The sequence below is a fragment of the Podarcis tiliguerta genome (assembly GCF_965153285.1).
Source record: "Podarcis tiliguerta genome assembly, chromosome: 7".
Lineage (NCBI taxonomy): Eukaryota > Metazoa > Chordata > Lepidosauria > Squamata > Lacertidae > Podarcis > Podarcis tiliguerta.
Window position 1 is genome coordinate 47,771,750 of NC_139540.1, and position 20,853 is coordinate 47,792,602.

General features: G+C 39.7%; 1 protein-coding gene across 2 annotated transcripts in view; it reads left to right on the forward strand.

The window, feature by feature from the left end:
* The window catches only part of RAB31 (RAB31, member RAS oncogene family), a 42,403-nt gene that overhangs the window by 5,452 nt on the left and 16,098 nt on the right, over positions 1 to 20,853 (forward strand). For both annotated transcript variants that reach the window (XM_083450245.1, XM_083450246.1), the window contains exons 2-4: positions 7,912 to 7,991; positions 11,258 to 11,339; positions 18,782 to 18,853. In XM_083450245.1, the coding sequence (XP_083306371.1) occupies positions 7,912 to 7,991; positions 11,258 to 11,339; positions 18,782 to 18,853 (234 nt within the window). The remainder of the gene's footprint in view (positions 1 to 7,911; positions 7,992 to 11,257; positions 11,340 to 18,781; positions 18,854 to 20,853) is intronic.

The window sequence follows — 20,853 nt, forward strand, 5'->3', positions numbered from 1 at the left end:
CAGGTGTTCACCCTTGGCTGACCTATGATAGAGCTCTGGGTCAGCGCTACCTACAAGGGTGTAGTGAGCTAGTCAAACCAGAGCCTTTGCAACCACTCACTTTTCTGTAATCAATAAAGTTGTGGCCTAAATTCTGCCAAAAACCAAAACTAAAATTTGAGTCAAATGTGTCTTTATTTAGGAGGGAGGTCTCTGGGTCTGAACACGCAAATTTGTGTCGTCTTCTGAAGATGTAGTAGAGGGTCTAAAAATAATTTAATGGCCATACACACAAAGTATTTGACAGAAAGTATGTGAGCAGGTGAAGCTTTCCCCATAATTATACAGTGGTGCCCCGCAAGACGAATGCCTCGCAAGACGGAAAACCCGCTAGACGAAAGGGTTTTCCGTTTGGGAGGTGCTTCGCAAAACGAATTTGCTATGGGCTTGCTTCGCAAGACGAAAATGTCTTGCGAGTTCCTGCGGGGGTTTTTTCCCCTCCCCCCCTTTTTCCCAAGCCGCTAAGCTGCTTAACAGCTGATCGCTAAGCCGCTTATCAGCTGATCCACTAAGCCCGCTAAGCCGCTAATAGCCTTTTAGCAGCTAATCCGCTAATCCCTTAAGCCTTTAATAGCCGCTAAACCGCTAATAGCGCTAATCCGCTAAGCTGCTAATGGGCTTGCTTCACAAGACGAAAAAAAACACAAGACGAAGAGACTCGCAGAACGGATTCTTTTCGTCTTGCGAGGCACCACTGTATTTCTGTATTAGAAAAAAGCTTAACTTGTAGTTCTACCTTCCACAGCTCTGTTAAAGGCACAAGAAGTGTGCTTTCTCCTAAGGCCAACCGTATACCAAGGCCTGGGATGTAGTCCTGTACCCACTTTCCTGCGAGTGACCACTATGAAGCACAAAGTGACAAACTTCTGAGTAGACGTGTACCATCGTACTGCATAATAATGTAATAGTGAATTCTTAATGAGTGTTTAGCCTTTGACTCTTCTTCAGCAGCAGACATAACTCTTTGCAAAGTTTTCATAATTTGCCTTGGCCGTTGCAGGGGGGATGCTTTAACATACAGTGGTACCTCAGGTTAAGAACTTAATTCGTTCTGGAGGTCCGTTCTTAACCTGAAACTGTTCTTAACCTGAAGCACCACTTTAGCTAATGGGGCCTCCCACTGCTGCTGCACCGCAGCCACACAATTTCTGTTCTCATCCTGAAGCAAAGTTCTTAACTCGAGGTACTATTTCTGGGTTAGTGGAGTCTGTAACCTGAAGCGTCTGTAACCCGAGGTACCACTGTACTTACTGTGTAATCATATTTGCAAAAAACAACTTCTAGAAAGTACCTAACCACAGTTGTTTGGGGGGGGGGGGGGATAAAGGCAAACTGCAGAGATTCCAAGGACTAGAAAATGAGAAAGAAGCAGGAAAAGGAAAGCAGCAGCTCTTCTGGGATCCCATGAATCCCTTTTGCTTGGTGTCCGCACAACTCACTTGTCAGCCACAGCTCCCAATTCACTCATTGGCTAAAATCACTGAAAGGTGGGAGCATCCTGGTTGCCTCATTTCACCGAAATCGCTTAGAAGGGTACTTGCGCAAAAAGAACATAGCCACAAGTAGAATGTGTGGTTTTGTTTTGTTTTTTTAAAGGTATAAATTGTAGGTATGATAGAAATTTGTTACAAGGCTTTTTTTTTAACTCTTCAGCAAAAGAACAGGATGTTGTGGTGTCACTGGGAGTCCGTGGCTGACCTTAGTTTTTAATTTGTACTAACTACCAAAGTTACGGTAGATATTTTTTTTCATTTGCAGAAGTCAAGTATACAACTATGCTTGTGTAATATATTTGTAACCTTGGGCATTCTTTCTTACAAGAACATTTGCAACACAAGTCGAACCTTTAAAATATATATCATGTAAACACATTTTATAGGCATATAATAGACAATTCCTGCCTCTTATCTGTGTGGGATTAAACAGGCAAGAAAAAATGTAAAGAATTTGATAACACCTAGGTTATTATTAAAATATGTATTAAACAGCCTGTACTGTCTCATCTCCTAAGTTCATGAGAATGTTGTCATATGCAAGTGTAACCCATAGTACAACTTCCTGATAATAGGCTTATTTAGGTTGGAATTTTTTTTAATGGGTTGGTTCAGTCAGTCTGCACTGGCAAGTGATGGTGGGGGAAGGCTGTATGCCAGGCCAAAAGAGTGTGAAATAGTGAGTTACTCAGCACTAACAAGAAGAACCACTACAAGAGAGGGGGAATTAGTGGTCCATGAACATACTTTGGATTTCTTTTCAGTTCATTAGATACCACCTTTGTAAAAATGCCTGTGTACAGGATAACCTCTGGGTGGTAATGAATTTGTAATAAATCTGCTGTATTTGTAGTAAAGTGCTTTAGTCATGTTACAATGGCAAGTTTTTAAAATTATAGCATATTTTCTGATATAAAGTTTGGGACTTTGGAGCAACTTCATGGTCTTTTGTCATCCATTGCAAAGGGTCTTCAGATTCATGAGATAAATCCACTGAATTCTTTGTATGTCACAGGATTTCCATCTTTCCCTCAGGGTTGTGAGTTTCTGCCCACAGACATGTGACGTCACACACACATGCCTGCATGTAGTGAATGTGATGTCACACACTGTGCAAGCATCTGCATGTGACGTCGCACATCCGCATTGCATTGGCCAACGGCGGCCACTCCTCTTCCTCCTCCTCTCCACAGCCAGCGAGGCACGCTTTTCTGCAGCGAGGGGCTCAGAATCGGAGGCAGAGAGACTCTTCAGAGTTGATTGTTTTAAAATAGAAAATAAAATTAATGGGTGGAATTAAACATTGCACTATTAGAATAGTTCTGTCAGCACAAACATCTGCTTGCCCAACAGAGTACGATAACTTGCCCCCTCCCCACTCACTGTGTGCTTTTCTTAGGGTTTTCCTGACTTCCAGAGCTGATTTAGTGGGGAGCAGGGGGGAGGATGGAAGCCCCAGTTGCAATAGTGGGATTTGTGCTGGCTTCTGTTAGCACAAATGTTTCATTTAATCTGGTTGAATTAGTTAGTTGAATCTGGCTCAATGAAGTGTGTTAATGAATAGCTTCAAGCAGATGCAGTTATGGAGGTACATATATTGCTTTCAACTCCAAATGTAGGGATTTGGGGAAGTGTCATGGGTGCCAGAAAGAGGTGGTGTCTTTATTCAAGTAATATTGTTGTTGTGGGGAGGATTACTTAGAAACACTTTCACTTGCATCGTTGTTGAAGCAAAGAACTGAAAATCATGCTGGAACTCCTGATAGACACTTGCTGCCCCTAAAGACATAGGCTGTTCTTATTTTCCAGATGAGACATTAAGACATGGATAGCCTATAGTTTTGCGCTTTTATCTATGGGCAACAGTTTAAAAACCAAGGCTTGCTTTTCACTATGTATATTTTGCCAACTGTTTGTATTTTCATTATCTGCACTTGGTTGATTATGGACTACACAGGCTGTGGGTTGACTACATCACCCTCAAGTCATATGTGGAGTCCTGTGGGAAGCGTGAAAAAGATTCAACATTTAGCACAAGAAAATAAAACCAAGTTGTTTTGAACGGAACGGAACTGGATTTTCTTTTCAATATGAGCCACCTTGGAATAGCCCTTGAATTAAAAAAAAATCCAAAAAGTGTAGCCAGAATCTTCAGAACACTCCCAAAAGTATTATACAACTTGTATTCATTGACAGCCAGGTTCAAATACTCTCCAAGCAGCAGAGCAGATCTTTGAAATGTGGTTTTAGAAACATGACTGCACTAGTAAGAGATGGAAAAAGTTGTCACTGTCTGACCAGCTGGGGAAACAGCAGTAAGGGAGGAAAACTTCCTCTTGTACTGAATTTCAGGAAATAATTTCTCCCAGGCATTTTCCTCTACCTCAGAAGTTGCTCCCTAAAATTTACAAATAATTGATCATATTTATCCACATTTACCCATCTGCACACAGATATTAACTATGTTCGCCACATCCCACAGCCATCTCTTTCTCTGACCTCTTTTAGGGCTGATTGGTAAGATTCTGTGTGGTTGGTGGAGGTGTTAGGGTTGCCATATTTTGAAGAGCAAAAAAAAAAAAAAAAGGCAGCCATTCAAAGCAAATAAATGCAATTTGTCTCAGATTTTACTCCTTAAAAAGAGGGTGTGTCTTGGAAAAATAGGAAACGTGGCAACCCTAGCAAGCGGGATAGGATAAAGGGAGGTAATCCTCCGTAGGATATGTTTAAAATCAAAATCTTAAGTTCAGCCAAGTTTAAATGTGGAAAAAATAATTTTCCATACACAAACAAACAAAATAACAGGCAAAAATATGATTTAAGTATTTCATTTATAAATTGCTTCCTATAAAGCATCTTGAAGCAATTTTACATCTCAAAGTGCTGAATAAAGGATATCCCCAATAAAAATTACTACAATAATATCATAGTAGTTATAGTTTGTGCAAATGGAAATTTAACATATAAGATAATATGCCAAGTTGTAACACAGCTTTGTTCTTTAGTAGCATCTGGTTGAAGTTATGGAATTAGAAATCTGACAGTGTATTTAATAAACACCCCTGAAACTTAAAATGCCATGCTTGCTTACTACTGTTTTGTCTGTCTATGTTGCCAATCTTTATGTAAATAAGAAACAGAATGCTTACAAAATCTTTAAATCACACAAGCAATTTTAATATTGCATAACAGTAAGAAAATGCCATTTTTTTCCATGCAGTCGTTTAAAACTGACTTTCGTGTTTGCTTTACTATAAATAGATATATTTTTATAGCTTCCTTTCCATCAGGCTAGCCAGAGAGTTGCAGTGGTTGAATATAGTCCTTTAGACCAGCAGTTCTCAAACCATTTCCCCCACAGACCACTTGAAAACCGCGGGGGATCTTGACAGATCATGGTAAACTTGCATTGGTTTTACTTCTCCATCATTATCAAAACCAATGTCACATTATGAAAATATAGATCCCATACTAGGGTCTTTTAAGCTTGTTTGATAATTTGGCCTGATCGACACAGCCTCAGTCTCCATTGTTGTCAGAAGAAAAACATGCAAAGTGCAGGGCTGAGTGTATAGTGGTACCTCGGGTTACATATGCTTCAGGTTACGTACGCTTCAGGTTACAGACTCCACTAACCCAGAAATAGTGCTTCAGGTTAAGAACTTTGCTTCAGGATGAGAACAGAAATCGTGCTCCGGCGGCACAGCAGCAGTGGGAGGCCCCATTAGCTAAAGTGGTGCTTCAGGTTAAGAACAGTTTCAGGTTAAGAACGGACCTCCAGAACGAAGTACTTAACCTGAGGTACCACTGTACAGATATTCTTGGCACCTTGCAATTTTACCACAGATCGCTTGAATGGATTTCGTGGGACAACATTACTCCACAGACCACAGTTTAAGAACTCCTACTTTAAACTATATAGTGTAAAGGGACACATTATTATATGTTTTATTTTGTACTGAAATAGAGATAGATGTTGGATGGTGTGAGCACTTTAAGAGTAGGGTTACAGGCTTTATGCTGCAGCCTTAGGTAGGGTGTATGTATGTGTGAAAATATGGCAGTTCAATACTGTACTGAAGGCTACTTACCTATATGCATATTAACGTGATGTTGCTCTTGGATTTAGGTACTTATTAGCATTGTTTAATAACTCACGTGTGTTATCTGAACATACGGTGTAACAAATGCTGGCTAGGTCTTCCTCTTGTGGCAAGATGAGAGACTGCACTGAGGGAGCAAGGTTCATTCATGTGCATGGAAACCGTGGCAGTGTCAAAAAAGCATACACAAATTATGTTTTCCACAGCTTTACAGCTCAAATTACTCTTACATTTTCCACCCTTTGCTTACTTGGATATGTATGTGTGTGTTTTTATTAGACCTACTTCTTAGTAATGTTTTTTACGATTAGGATATTAAACATTTTACCTCCTTGCAGTAAGAAAATGCTTACACAAACCAAGTCATGTGCAAGTGAAACAAGCCTATTTTGGTAAGGGGACTATTAGAGGAAAGATTAACCTATATTATGATTTCTAATGCAAATTGTGCTTTCCCTCTAGCAATTTCTCTGTTTTAAATTTATTTTATTATATTGATCTGGCCACCCAGTAACGTAAGTTCTTGTTTAAAATGTATTTTCCCCCCCAATTTTTTTATTGGTTTTCACATTTATCACATAAAAAAGAAACAAGAAAAAAGAAAAACATTACATAACACAAAAACAAAGAAAAGACATAAAAAAGAATTATTACTTCCAATTCCTAATTTCATTACATTGATATCTGACTTCCTCAAATCCCCTCTAATTGAATTTTGTTATATCACCTGTTTAGCAGTTCTCCAAATTCATATTTCTAATAGTATTTAACTTCTTTAATTTACTAACCTTTTCTCCTTTATTAATATTCTAATCCTTAATATTTATTAACAATGTATTCTTATTCTACCCCTAAGCCTATTTATTACTTCCAAGAAATTTCTCTTTATCTTATATTACAATATTTAGCTAAATATTCTTTAAGTTTCTTTCTTGTTTAAAATGTATTGTCCTCCTTCCCCCATCCCCATAAGTGAGGAGTGGTGTCCCTATTCAAGCATGTAATTAGCAGGGAATGAGCAAAAGTCACCTTCTCCAGCCCCAGCTGTCCATTGAGACCCACAAATCAGTCTGTGCAGTTCACAGTGTGCTTCTGTAGCAAGACAGTGAGTACAAAATGAGTGGAAAATCATACTGAAAGCAGGACATCTTTTAAGAAACGGGGGCCAGGATTTTGAATAAATAAAAACACCAGGAGCAAGCAAGTCACGACATATGCATATGGAGTGGGGGCTACGGCTGCTGCAGTGGGAGGGGGGGAAGCCGGGAAGCCACTTGGCTTTAGGCAATATTGTTTCCTGACTTCTGATATGATGATTAGTGGTAGGTCCCCCCCCCCCTTGCTCACACTATTCTCAAGGGAACTTCAGAGGCTGAGGAGGACCAGGAGACATAGATGAATTATAAAGAGTTAACTATCAGGCATATTTCTTCCTTGGCTGAGGAGGGCTAGGACTCCAGCCACACCCTTCCCCACCAGGCTTCACACCCTCCTTGAATATTTTTATCTTACTTGAGGTGGGTGAGGAAAAGGAAGTTAAAATGAATCATTAAGCTTCCCCAACTCAAAAAAAGCACGCATTAGAACATAGCTGCAGAAGTCTTATCACAGAAACAGTGGGTCAAATTAATTAAGGGCAAATTCCATAGACTTTATCGCAATTAATTCCAATAGGGTCAATGAACAATAGACTATGAGAACATTAAATCAGCTTATACATGGTAGGTATTTGCAAAACCCAGGGTCTTTTAATTTGTGAGCTGCTAAACTACCATGATATTTACCAAGATGTGTATGAACCGGAGGTGGTTTGGGGTTGTTTGGAAGAAATTAGATTTTAAAAGCTGAACAGGAAACCATTTAACCACAGAAGGGGAAATGCAGTTTGTTTTCAAACATTCACTTCAAATCAGGAATAACAATGGTATTGCATGAAGTTGCCTACAAATAATTTCTAATCTTAAAAAAACACTTCACAATCCTTGAATTGCAATATCTCAAATGAAATCAGTAGGCGAGTTAAATTTTTCGTAATAGCAATATCGCCATTCTGCCACAGTTACTGACTAGAATCTGCCTGAATGGTTTTAAATCACAGCTGCCTCAGGACTTTATTGATTTCTACACTGCAGTATAAGTGGCATGTACTGAGGAAAAACTTATTATGGACCATTAGGTGGTTAAGTAAACATTCCTCAGACTAGACACTTGTTCTTTTTAGCCCACACCTTATTTCAATGTAATGTTGAATTGATTCTTCCTTTCTTAATTTTCAGGATACTGGAGTTGGCAAATCTAGTATAGTTTGTCGATTTGTTCAGGATCATTTTGACCACAATATTAGCCCCACTATTGGGTAAGTACTATACATAAATACATACATACATACATATATAATATGTTACTACAGTTTCAGTTTAGTAAATAAACAGAATTGATATAATCCATTTATATTTCAAGTTTATGGGAAAGCTCACTACTCAACACAATAGTGGTTTTGTTCATTCTTTCGAAGTGTTGTATAATGTAGAGAGCTATTAATTGAGTAAGCCTATTAACTTTCTCTTTAGGTAATGCCAGTTCCACACTATTAACCATTATGTACCTTGAACGGTTATTATTTGTTATGCAACTAGGTGGGGGTTTTTTTTAGTCTAGCTTCTAGAGGATGGAATTATGGGGTTTTTAGTTATTTTATATTGAGTTTTGATGTATAAACATTAATTAGCAGTCAATTAGATCTCAGTATTAATATATGGTTTCTAGCTTCTCTCAAACCTCTGTTTTATTACAATTACTTTACTGAACAGATGTATATTTTTGTCTCTTTATTTTGTTATTTACTGCTCATTTGTGTTGGAACATAGCCATTGTCAGTAAATGCTTTGGCAGGACTTAGTATAAGTCAAGTTACAGTTCTGGGAACATGTGAAATAACCAGTGCATCTGTGTGCATAAAGACTGCATTTCCTTGTATCATCAGGAGGGATATATGGTAGTCTTCCTCCCCATTTTATCCTCACAACAGTCCTGTGAGGTACAGTAGATTAGGCTGAAAGCGAGTAACTGGCCAAAGGGCACCCTGTGAGCTTCATGGCTGAGTGGGGATTTGAACCCTGGTCTGGCACTCTTAACAACTGTGACACATTGGCTCTCTTTTATATAGCTATGGTTTTCAGGCAGGCTTTGGCCCAGCAACTATTTTATTAAATAAAGTAATAAGAGCTCTTGGAATATAACTGATTTGTGGAAAGCCTATGGCTCTGAGCCATTTGGGTAGATGTAAAAAACCCCCAAAAAACTTTTTTGAAAAAATTAGTGCTTAAGGCCCGTATAAGTGATTGATGTTTTTGACCTCTCTCACAACATGGTATTAAATAGCTCTTTTATTTAGGTTTGTATATTAAGCTTTGGTTTTAATGGCATCTACATGAGGAACATCTGAACCCAAATTATGATATTTAAAATTTACTTGCTGACAGTTCCTAGGCATGTATCTGCTTCCAAAGATTTTATAATTCATCACATAGCCTTGGCTTTTAACAAGACAGGATAGCACAGTGTAAGTGCATGGCATGTAATTCATCTTCATTAATTTTTCCAAAACTTCAAAGCTTAACAACTATGCAATATATGATTTGAATTTAATGCATGCATGTTTATGTCTAGAGACAAATCTGCCAACTTGTGCTAAAAAGAAAACTTTGGAGGCTTAAAGAATGATTTTATCCTTGTGTCATGCCTGCCAGGAATTATTCTATCGTTGCCCAAGTCCCTCTGAGCCAACATAGCACAGTGCTATGCTCGCAGAAAAAAACACACACATTGGCATAGTAGTACCCCTTGCACTATTCAGATGAGCAGCAGCATAAGAGATGTTTTTGTTGTTTAGTCGTGTCCGACTCTTCATGACCCCATGGACCAGAGCACGCCAGGCACTCCTGTCTTCCACTGCCTCCCGCAGTTTGGTCAGACTCATGTTTGTAGCTTCAAGAACACTGTCCAACCATCTCTGTCGTCCCCTTCTCCTTGTGCCCTCAATCTTTCCCAACATCAGGGCAGGGTCTTTTCCAGGGAGTCTTCTCTTCTCATGAGGTGGCCAAAGTATTGGAGCCTCAGCTTCACGATCTGTCCTTCCAGTGAGCACTCAGGGCTAATTTCCTTAAGAATGGATGCGTTTGATCTTCTTGCAGTCCATGGGGCTCTCAAGAGTCTCCTCCAGCACCATAATTCAAAAGCATCAATTCTTCGGCGATCAGCCTTCTTTATGGTCCAGCTCTCACTTCCATACATCACTACCGGGAAAACCATGGCTTTAACTATACGGACCTTTGTTGGCAAGGTGATGTCTCTGCTTTTTAAGATGCTGTCTAGGTTTGCCATTGCCTTTCTGCCAAGGAACAGGCGTCTTTTAATTTCGTGACTGCTGTCACCATCTGCAGTGATCACAGAGCCCAAGAAAGTAAAATCTCTCACTGCCTCCATTTCTTCCCCTTCTGTTTGCCAGGAGGTGATGGGACCAGTGGCCATGATCTTAGTTTTTTTGATGTTGAGCTTCAGGCCATATTTTGCGCTCTCCTCTTTCACCCTCATTAAAAGCTTCTTTAATTCCTCCTCACTTTCTGCCATCAAGGTTGTGTCATCTGCATATCTGAGGTTGCTGATATTTCTTCCGGCGATCTTAATTCCAGCTTGGGATTCATCCAGCCCAGCTTTTCGCATGATGAATTCTGCATATAAGTTAAATAAGCAGGGAGACAATATACAGCCTTGCCGTACACCTTTCCCAATTTTGAACCAGTCAGTTGTTCCATATCCAGTTCTAACTGTAGCTTCTTGTCCCACATAGAGATTTCTCAGGAGACAGATGAGGTGATCAGGCACTCCCATTTCTTTAAGAACTTGCCATAGTTTGCTGTGGTTGACACAGTCAAAGGCTTTTGCATAGTCAATGAAGCAGTAGTAGATGTCTTTCTGGAACTCTCTAGCTTTCTCCATAATCCAGCGCATGTTTGCAATTTGGTCTCTGGTTCCTTCCCCTACTAAATCCAGCTTGCACTTCTGGGAGTTCTCAGTCCGCATACAGCTTAAGCCTGCCTTGTAGAATTTTAAGCATAACCTTGCTAGCGTGTGAAATGAGTGCAATTGTGCAGTAGCTGGAGCATTCTTTGGCACTGCCCTTCTTTGGGATTGTGGATGTAGACTGATCTTCTCCAATCCTCTGGCCACTGCTGAGTTTTCCAAATTTGCTGGCATATTGAGTGTAGCACCTTAACAGCATCATCGTTTAAAATTTTAAATAGTTCAGCCCATAATTCAAAGAGATACGAAATACTTAAGTGTAAATAATTTACCAACTTTTACAGGAACAATTCAATTTTTTCTCATTGAACTGGAAGGTCATATATTCATAATTTCGTTTATTCAGAGAAAATGCTACATGGATATAGTTTGAAATAGCAACATTCATATAGCAACTTCTGTAAATCTTTCATTGAACACCACTGGTACTTTTATTATCTAGCGGCAGTGTACATACCTGGCCAGGTATTAAGAAACGATTTGTTGATAATATAAGAAGTATATCTAAGTATTGTACTGCTTTTTCTTACAACCTTTTAGTGCTTCTTTCATGACTAAAACTGTGCCTTGTGGGAATGAACTTCATAAATTTCTGATCTGGGATACAGCAGGGCAAGAACGGGTGAGTATCATTTACATGCTGTGCCTCTTTATTTTCACTAAAATATTGGGACGTAGATATAATTGAGAATTACAATGTCAATGAGGTGTGGAGCACACTCAAGAGAATTAAGGTGCTATGGAGGCAGGGTCAATCATTTTTTTTAAATGTGATTGGCTGATCGGAAGTGGGGGTAACCTCCTTGCAACTTCCAGTTGTTAACAGGAAAGGCCTGTAAGGGCCAGGGCCACAATAACTGCAACGAACAAGAGACCAAAAAAGCAGCAGTTTCACGGGCCATTTATCTGTTTGTGCTTGTTGTTTTTCTATCCAATTAGTCAGGACCCTTATGAGAAGCACAAGGCAGTATTATCTGAAAATAAAGCTTTTCCTTTTTAAATAATTTTACTGGGAGGATTATGAGGAACCCAGAGCGGTGAATTTACTTAGCTCAAGGGTGGCCTACAAAGGTTAGCCTACTTTCAGCCACCTGAATTATTTTTCTGGTTGTTTACTGACAACTCACACAGTTGCTGTCAATGACATCTGGTTAGACTAGCTATCAAAGAATTTGTGCTTAGTTTTTGCAAGACCTCCTGGACCCAGGAGCTACCGTACCCCTGCAAATCATGGTGAAACTCAGGAGACAGCTTATCTTTTCTCAGGTCTAATAATTATTAGCACCTCACTCTTACTTCCTACTTCCATCACCCTCATTTCCCCAAATCTCTCTTTCTCTAAATAGCTTTTCCTCCTGGTGTGTTTAGGCCTCCACTGCATTTTCCCTGGTTTTCCTACCTTCAATCCATAAAAGGCAATCAGCTTGCCTAATAGTTTAGGTTTATAGTCCAGACAATGTATGTTTTTCTATGTTGTTACACCTGACTGTCTTGTTACTTTTATTTGTGTACTAACACTTAAAGTTGCAAAGTCATTTCACTCTGTCTGCCATTTTGTGTTAATAAGACTTTAATCACAGTAAATTGTGTTGGTTCTTGCTCATTCTCATAAGAGGACATTACTGCATTTCTAAAGTAATTGTGTCCCTTGCAATATTCTGTGGCATGTGGTTGTCTCCAGTAAAGATTTCTGAAGTGATTATTTCTTGAACATGCATGTAAGATACATTTCCATGTGTATAGACCAGGGGTCAGCAAACTTTTTCAGCAGGTGGCCGGTCCACTGCCCCTCAAACCTTGTGGGGGGCCGGACTATATTTTGGAGGGAAAAAATGATGTAAGAGCACCATGAGCCCCGGTGGCTACTTACCTGTGTCTTGCGAGCAGCAGGGGCTAGCAGTGGTGGTGGCGGAGGGACGATGAGCGGTGCGCCAAAGGGCTCTGGAGAGGGGCTGCTTAAAATGGCAGCCGCTTAAGTGCTGCTGCTACTGGAAAACACTATTTAGCCCCATCCTCTGACTTCATCAAGCGTTGATCCTATATTATCATCATTATTATAATAATCTTATTGCTTACTCCATAAAATGTAGTGACTTACAATTGTAAATATCACTGCACCCTAAGGGTTAGGGTCTGTGTAGCTCATTTTCTTTTTTAAAAAATGAGACCTGATATTCACTGGATCCTGATGGAGGACATTCCTTTGATACGGATGACACCTCCTACTGGGGGTGATAGGCAGGGTCCTGTCTTTTCCCACCTTTCCAGGGGGAGGAACCAGTCTTCTCTTCCCAGACTGACCCTGTCTGGTTGGTATAGATTGGGTCTTCCTTTCTTTTCTTCACAGATTTCTTCAGGGGTGCTTTTGTCATTCCCCAAATTAAATCACAGATAAAGAATGAAAAATGATTTTTATAAGAGCTGAACACCATTCAGTTTTTGTATATTTTGCTATATAGCAGGGGTAACCAAGGTGGTCCTGGCCACATAATCTGTTGCAGTTCACAACATCTGGATGGCAATTCCATCCAGATGGAGGAAGGATGGCTACTCCTGACGTAGGGCTTCACCTAAAAAATATATTACGGTACTCCTTGATACTGATAACTAAGTGTTCCTGTGAGGAGGTAAATACAGAACTTACATAGGCCAATATATTATTATTGTGATTAAGCTAATCAGTTGAACTAAATCAGTAAATACACTGAGGATCACGCTGACATTACTTTAGTCTTTACTTTAGTCTTTATGCTTTATAAACTTTTTTCCTTTGGAGATGCAAAGGAAGTTGAATGGATAAATCAAATAGTATTGAAGAGACTGGTGTATATTGTCAAGTATTCATTCTCTCTCTCTTACTTATTTTAATAAAACCTATTTCCAAGTAAGTGTTTCATAAGTTTAACCATTTCCTTTTTTACTCAGAAGTAACTCCCACTGAATTCAGTGGAACTTATAGGACTACAAAGTTGTAGTTCCTAAGTTTCTCTGGAACTAAAGTTCCTATCTGTTACTGTTTTATAGAAAGAATGTATTTAATCTGTTTTTTTTTTAGTGTGGATTAATATTTTCCACACAGTTTTCACCAGCTGGGAATGTTAGCTATTTCCTAAACCCCCCCCCCGGCACCTCTCTTATTCTTATGAACCAAGCAGCTTTTCTTTCATGATAATGTGCTTGACATTTTTAGTTTTTTGAAAACAGACTTTAAATTCATAAACCAATTCTTCTCCATGCTGCTATTACGTTTCTAACCTCTAGCTTTCCCAACATAGAGATGTGGATTCAAGTGTGCCTTTCTGTACATGGAAGGTGTCTGTTGCTGACACTAGGAGTGCTTTACATCTCCTGCTAGAGCGTTGTGAGATAAAATGGAACTAAGTCTTCAGTCCTAGGTGCAACTCCCACTGAATCTCTGTGGATTTACTTCTGAGTAGACATGTGTGGAATTGTGCTGCAGATTCCAAATATGTTCTTCAATTTGCACAAGTAAAAGCGTAAAAATTGCTAAAAGGTGGTTTTGTGAAATACTGCTTGCAGCTATTTTCCTTTTGCTCATGGCTTTTTGGATCTGCATAGCCCATGCCTTATAAAAAAATTCTAGTATTGCCCACAGGAGGGGTCTCTAGACAAAAAGTTGCACAAGTAATTCTTTGATGTCTCTTTAGTGTAGAATAATTGTAGTTCATATTTTGAAGTTCATCCACACAAATTCGAGCACAACAAATGTGTTATATACCCAGACTATTGTAACCCTTTGTTTACTTGTAATTTTGTCCCTTTCTATCTTGGAATAAATCTTTGTGCACTTTTCCTACTACATGTCTCTTGTTTTTCTTTGATGCTTGATAAACACTGAATCTACATGATTACATCCATAGACCTTTATTAATTCTTAAGAGGGTCTCTTCTCCAGAGAGTAGTTGGAAGTGGGGAGGCAGAAAAAGGTTCACCTTTCCTTCCACTCTGCAGTTTTAATCTGAAATCTTAGGCACAGTACTGCACTCAGAGCTCAGAAACTGCTCACACTAATGAAATTCCCTGTCGCAAAATTCACCTGGAACAATGGGAGTTTTAAACATTGACAGAAATACTTTCAAGGCTTATTCATAGAGGTCTGTTCTTGAAATGTGACTGGTAAGTAGTGGAAAGTAAAGTGCTTTTAAATAATTCACTGTTCCTTTAAGAGCAATCATCCTCTTGAAAGCTATGGTAAAACCTATATTGATTTGTTCTTCCCTCTGATGCACAAATCCAGTAGTAGAGTCATTGTGAGAAAAACATCATAGACAACCAATGAACATCCCTGCTGCATAGGCAAGTTCTGCTTTGTGCAGTATGTAGGTTGATGGAAATGTATGAAATGGTCACTGTGCCTGGGCCCATCTACAGCTATGGGCTTGTTGGTTCCTAACAACTGAAGCTTGTTCATTTTGGTGTATTAATTCATTACTGCTTTCAGGATCCATTTCTTTTTAATCACACTTCGTAAAACAGATTCTCTTACTTCCCTGGGACCCACATAAATCCAACATCTTTTCTATCCATTTTATGCATCTTTGCAGGTTCTCAAACTCAACTCAACCTACACAACTCACTGGTGTTTAAGGTACCCCAGGAATATTTATGGAGCAAGTTTGTTTTTTTCATATATACTACTTGATTGTAAAAAAAAACCCCAAAGCTGTTTACAAAAGGGATAAAACAATAATATCAGTAGAAGAAACAATGAAAACATTCAAAAAATCAAAACCAATAATAAACTAAAAGCATATCAGTTGAGTAGTATGAGAGTTAACTGCAATAACAAAAGTAGGCACAGCTCCTTCCTCCAGCTTGGAAGACATTGCTACACCCTTCATTTACCTGATACTCTCTGCTTTGTGGGAGGGAGGGCACAATAAGATGAAGGGAAAGTTGGCATTCAAGCCAAGCCAGCCTTCCATGCCTGTTTGAATAGTTGTGTGATAGAGACAACTGGATTCTAAGTATATGAAGTATGATTGGTCTCTTCTCTTGCTATCTTTTTGTCAGTTACTAAACACTGTTTTATTTTGGCAAGCCTTTGTTGTATGTGGCAGATCTTGTTTTTATGATTGGCTTTAGCTACTGATCCTGTCTCCTTGGCTAATTGTTTGTTTAATTTCTTTTTATATTTGTCCAGACATTTATATTCCGCTATTCTGCTGTAAAAGCACCAGTCAGCTTACAACATGTAAAATTATAATTTAATAAAAACAACACTATAAAACAATCAAAGCTAGCTGCTTTTCACATGAGCAACTATAGGGATGTAAGGCTTATGGAATGGTAAGAGATTTGGACAAGTAATCTCTGGTTTTCTACTTCTCAAATAAAAAGGGATGGCAAAGCAATCAAAGATGATCAAAATGCATAATAGGGAACAAAGAAAACTTTGGGGTGACTTGGAGGAGTTAACCTTTACTATGCCAGCAGCAGCTGCAGCCATTTTAAAAAATGCTTTCTAAAAGTGTACAAAAGAAACAAGCAGTCCAAGTCATTTGAAAAGCATTCTGCAGCAAAAAGCCCTACCAGTTCAGACTACAGACTGTGGAAAAGTTTACGACATTAGAGGATTTCATCCAGCTATAGGAGCACAGTGCTGGAAGTGTATATTTTTGCTATCATATTTTATACCCAGATGGAACAAGAAGCAGACCAGTTTTTCTTAGGCTGCCCATTTTGTAAAGACGATGATCTTCCCTGGAGAATAAACTTAACTATTTATGAGACAACATTAATTTTAAAGTAGTTTGAGGAGCCGATGTCACACTTCTTTCAGAGGAGACCTGTAACAGTCCCCTATCTGAACCTGCATAAGGCAGAAACCATTTCACATAGACCAGAGGCTTTCCTCCACTCCATTGAATGTTGTGCCACACAAACAAGCTACAAAGAGGAGCAGTTTGTGTTCACTGTGCTTTTCAGGATTGGCTAACCTGTTTCACCTCAATGCTCAGCTCCTATTAGACCCAGCCAGTATTGCCAATACAATGGACATTGTAGTCCAACAACAGCTGGAAAGCCACAGGTTAATCACCCTGGTGAATGCCTTGCTACGTTATACCTGGATTATCGCCTCAGTCATGGAGTAGTAGCCAGAATGGTACTACTGACAACATGGGAGAAACTGAAGGAAAGTTTCAAGACTGGTCTAGTAAAAAGAGATCCTATGCACACTTCACCACTGGCATCCAGAAATGCCTTATTTAATTCCAAATGGCTAATCATGGAGATCAAGAACTTTGAGAAACCTTATACTATATTGGATCAGCATTCCATTGCTTCGGAGATGACTAGAAAGAACTTTGCTGACCATGAACAAATGGGTGAATTGGAAGACTTATTCCAGACCTTATGGTCTAACCAGATGGTTTGAGCAAATCTTACCCTGTAACTACTGCAGAAGAAATAGATCAGCACAACAGAAGGAACTTTAATCACTGCTCAGTAGACCTTGTGAAAGGCTAGCAGCTGACCTTTGTCAACTGAGAGACAGATATTATTTGGATGTCATGGGACATTTCAGTGGCCTGTACTTGATATTACCTGCTGCATCATCGTTGCACAACTGAAGAATTAATATTTTTGGTTGCTTTGGGATATGCCTGAGTGAAGCCAATGCTATTCTAGTCTTGTTTGAGAGAAACAGAATTTTTGACCCGGTTTCAACTAGTGTATCCTCAGAGTTTGTAATAGGCCTGTAATAAGACTTGTCCTGGGCACAGGGCAGTATTATGGATTTCCAGTACCTATATGCTACTGGACTAAGGGTTTCGGAGAAAAGTAATACACAGTTTTCTTGGATTTAAAAAAGAAGAGAAACGTTTTTATTCAATCTTCCATATTCTTTTATAATTGTAAAGCCAACAGAGCAAAAATCTGAATTCTTTTTTCATAGGGTGTATAGTTCTTCAAAGGCATGCTGTGAAAACAGCCATGCTTTTGAAAAGCACATGCCTTAATACATGTTTTTCATTATCCACAGGGTGCCAGATATTACTGTGTTAATAAAACAGCCATTGTGAGGAAATACAGTATTTTTTTTTCTTTCAAAGGAGAGTTTCTAATGAGAAGTCACATGAAATCATATGCATTCCCGCTGGATTAAATCTCAGATGCCTAGCATTCCAGAAAATTAGCTACGTTTCTTTTGCAAACTTGAAACTAATCACCCAAAGTTGGAAGACTTAATTTTAATGTTTGCTCAGACATCATAGTAAGAAAAGGAATGAAGAAACAAAGCTCCAAATATTCTTCCTGCCCCATTCCAGTTCCTTGCCTACCTGAGCCCATGATGTTGGAATGGAATTCTTTAGCTTGCTCCAAACAGCTTGAAAATTATTTCTGTGTCTGCTAGAGCTTCAGGGCAAGAATCCAGTTGCCCCTTCTACTGCTGCTGTTCTAGGTATCTGCTAATGGGAGAGGAAGGAAGACAATCTGGAGGGGACAAAATGTTTTATGAAGAGGAGGCCACACAGACAGGATGTAAAACAAGTCCTTCAATATAAAGCAGCTCACTCTGCAAGCCAGAGAGTCAATACACTTCCCCCTTCCCATCCCAGTCTCATAGTCCTGAAGATACCAGGAGCAGGCTCTGCTGCAGGTTACTAGACAGCAGTCATGCACTGGAGAAGATGGTGTGCCACCTAGCCACTCATTTGACTGATTTATGCTGGTTCTTGTCAGGATCCAGACATGAATGCTCTTCCCTAGCTTCTGGAACAAGTCACAGGCTTATTGTTTCTTGCCACTTGAGCAAACTGGAGTTGACCTGGTACAGAATGTTCCTGTAGTTTTTTTAACTATTTCACAGAACTTTGGTTGGCCTGTACCAGAGTATGTGCATTCATTATTCTAGCTTAGTAGATTTAAAACACTGTATTTTTATGTGATTTTAATAACAACACATTAATGCAACAGTGAGTCACAAGGCATACTGATTGAAGAAGCTAGAGCAATCATAGTGTCTTTTGTTGACTTACAAAAATGCAAGAACTTTAACTACTTTTTTCTTCTGTTTCTGTGTTCATTTTTTAATAGTTCCATTCATTGGCACCAATGTATTACCGTGGGTCAGCAGCAGCTGTTATAGTATATGATATCACCAAGCAGGTAAGCTTTCAAATCTCAGTTGTTCCATCAGGGACGGACCTTGGTTCTTCAGATTTCAGTGGTGTGAGGCACCCCCCGCCCACATTACATTCTGCTCAATTCACTACCTCATAGTTGTGATACCCTGTGACACCTCCTGGGCTCAGCGCCCAGTGTGGCGGAACTGGTTGCGGTGCCCTAAACCCGCCTCTGGTTCCATCACTGGTATGTAGGTTACTCAGCAATTCACTTTCAAGTGGTCATAGTGTGAGTGTTCCCTGTGCCTTCTGCTAATATTATACTGTGTTTGCTTAGTCTTGCAAGTTGGTAGTATTTTCCTTAGTTCAGTGATGGCCAAACTTGGCCCTCCAGCTGTTTTGGGACTACAACTCCCATCATGGCTAGCTAACAGAACCAGGCATGATGGGAATTGTAGTCCCAAAACAGCTGGAGGGCCAAGTTTGGCCGTCACTGCCTTAGTTAGTCAATGTGTTCCTGCATTCTGGATATGACTTCCAGATGTTTTTAACTACAGTTTCCATCAGCCTCAGCCAGCATTGCCAGTGGTCGGGAATGGTACTTGTGTGCCCAGGCTCTACAGCCCTCCAACATCCCAAATTTATAATTAAGAACCAAACAAGACACAATACTTCTGGGTGAAATAAGGCCACAACTTTATAGATTACAGATGTAAGAGGTTTGACATAGGTATTGGGTATAACTACCAGCCCATGTGCTGGCAGTATTACCAAAGGGGTCAGCCCTGAGGCAGAGAGGACCTATGACTTACATCAAATAGGATTGTCTCCATGGGATTGCCATCTTAAGGGGTGCTGTCGCCATTGCCCCTGCCTGAGCGTCTAGACAGAACCAGAACTCTTTACCAGGATACCCACTTTTCTTGGGCCAAGGCCTACAACCTTCCCTCCAACCAAGACTAAGGCCAACCCAATGTCAAACCACCAAAGTTGTGACAATTGCTATGAGGTAGGCATAACCTTCAGGCTGAGCCAATGTGTTTGAAGGAAAATCCAACCTTGAATACGGCAACCAACGATGTCCATAGCAAGGTAAAGTAGATAAACAACAGTAGACTAAAACAAGGGAAGGGTGGGCGTGAGATCCGACAAGGAACTGTGTATGGATCAGGTGGCGGGACTCTTTAAATAGTCAGAGGCAGACCCAAGTGAAGCCTGCTGGCTCAGTTGAGCCTGCCCTCTGGAGAAAGCCTGTCTCTTGGCCTGCTAGCCATTGGCCAATTTGGCTGGCAAACCTCCCAGCTGGTGAGGAAGACCATTTTGGCTCCCCAACCCCACCCCGGTCAGAAAACCTCCATTAAGAGCACTGCCACATTGTATTGTGTAGGGGGAAGTGGTGGCCGGTCCACAACACCTCCACACCCATAAGTAAGGTAAGCAGACATGTAGCTCTAAACAGCTGGAGGGCATCAGGCTAGAGAAGGCTGGTGTATTCAGTGGGGCTTACTCCTCACACTAAGCAACCATGACATTCCCATACCTGCATTGGTATAGGAAAATTAGTACCTAAAAATATGGCATATTTTCTAAAAATACAGAAATATTTACATTTTATTTTGTGCAATTTGTATTTGCTCGGATATTTTAAAACTGTTCCAAAACAGTTCAGCTAAGTAAATGAAGTAATAACAAAATTGGCTCCATATTTATAGCTGAAATTAAAATTACGTAACAACCAGTCTTTGGTTTTTGACAGATTACTGAAATTGGGAAGTCAGTGTGGTCAGGACGTTCTCTGCTACAACATCCAAATGGAAAGCTGCACATTTTCAAGGCCAAATTATGTATTTGTATTTTAGTAAGAAACCCATCTGGTAGTGCTGTGTAACAGGAAAAGCATTAATGAGTGAATATAATAGCTTGCCTGCAGTTTACATATTTAGCAAATTGAATTACATATTTGATTTTAGCTCAGAAGTGTTGGCACAATTAATTGGTATATTAGCAAAATTATTTATCAAGGGCTAACACCTTCCTGCGTAG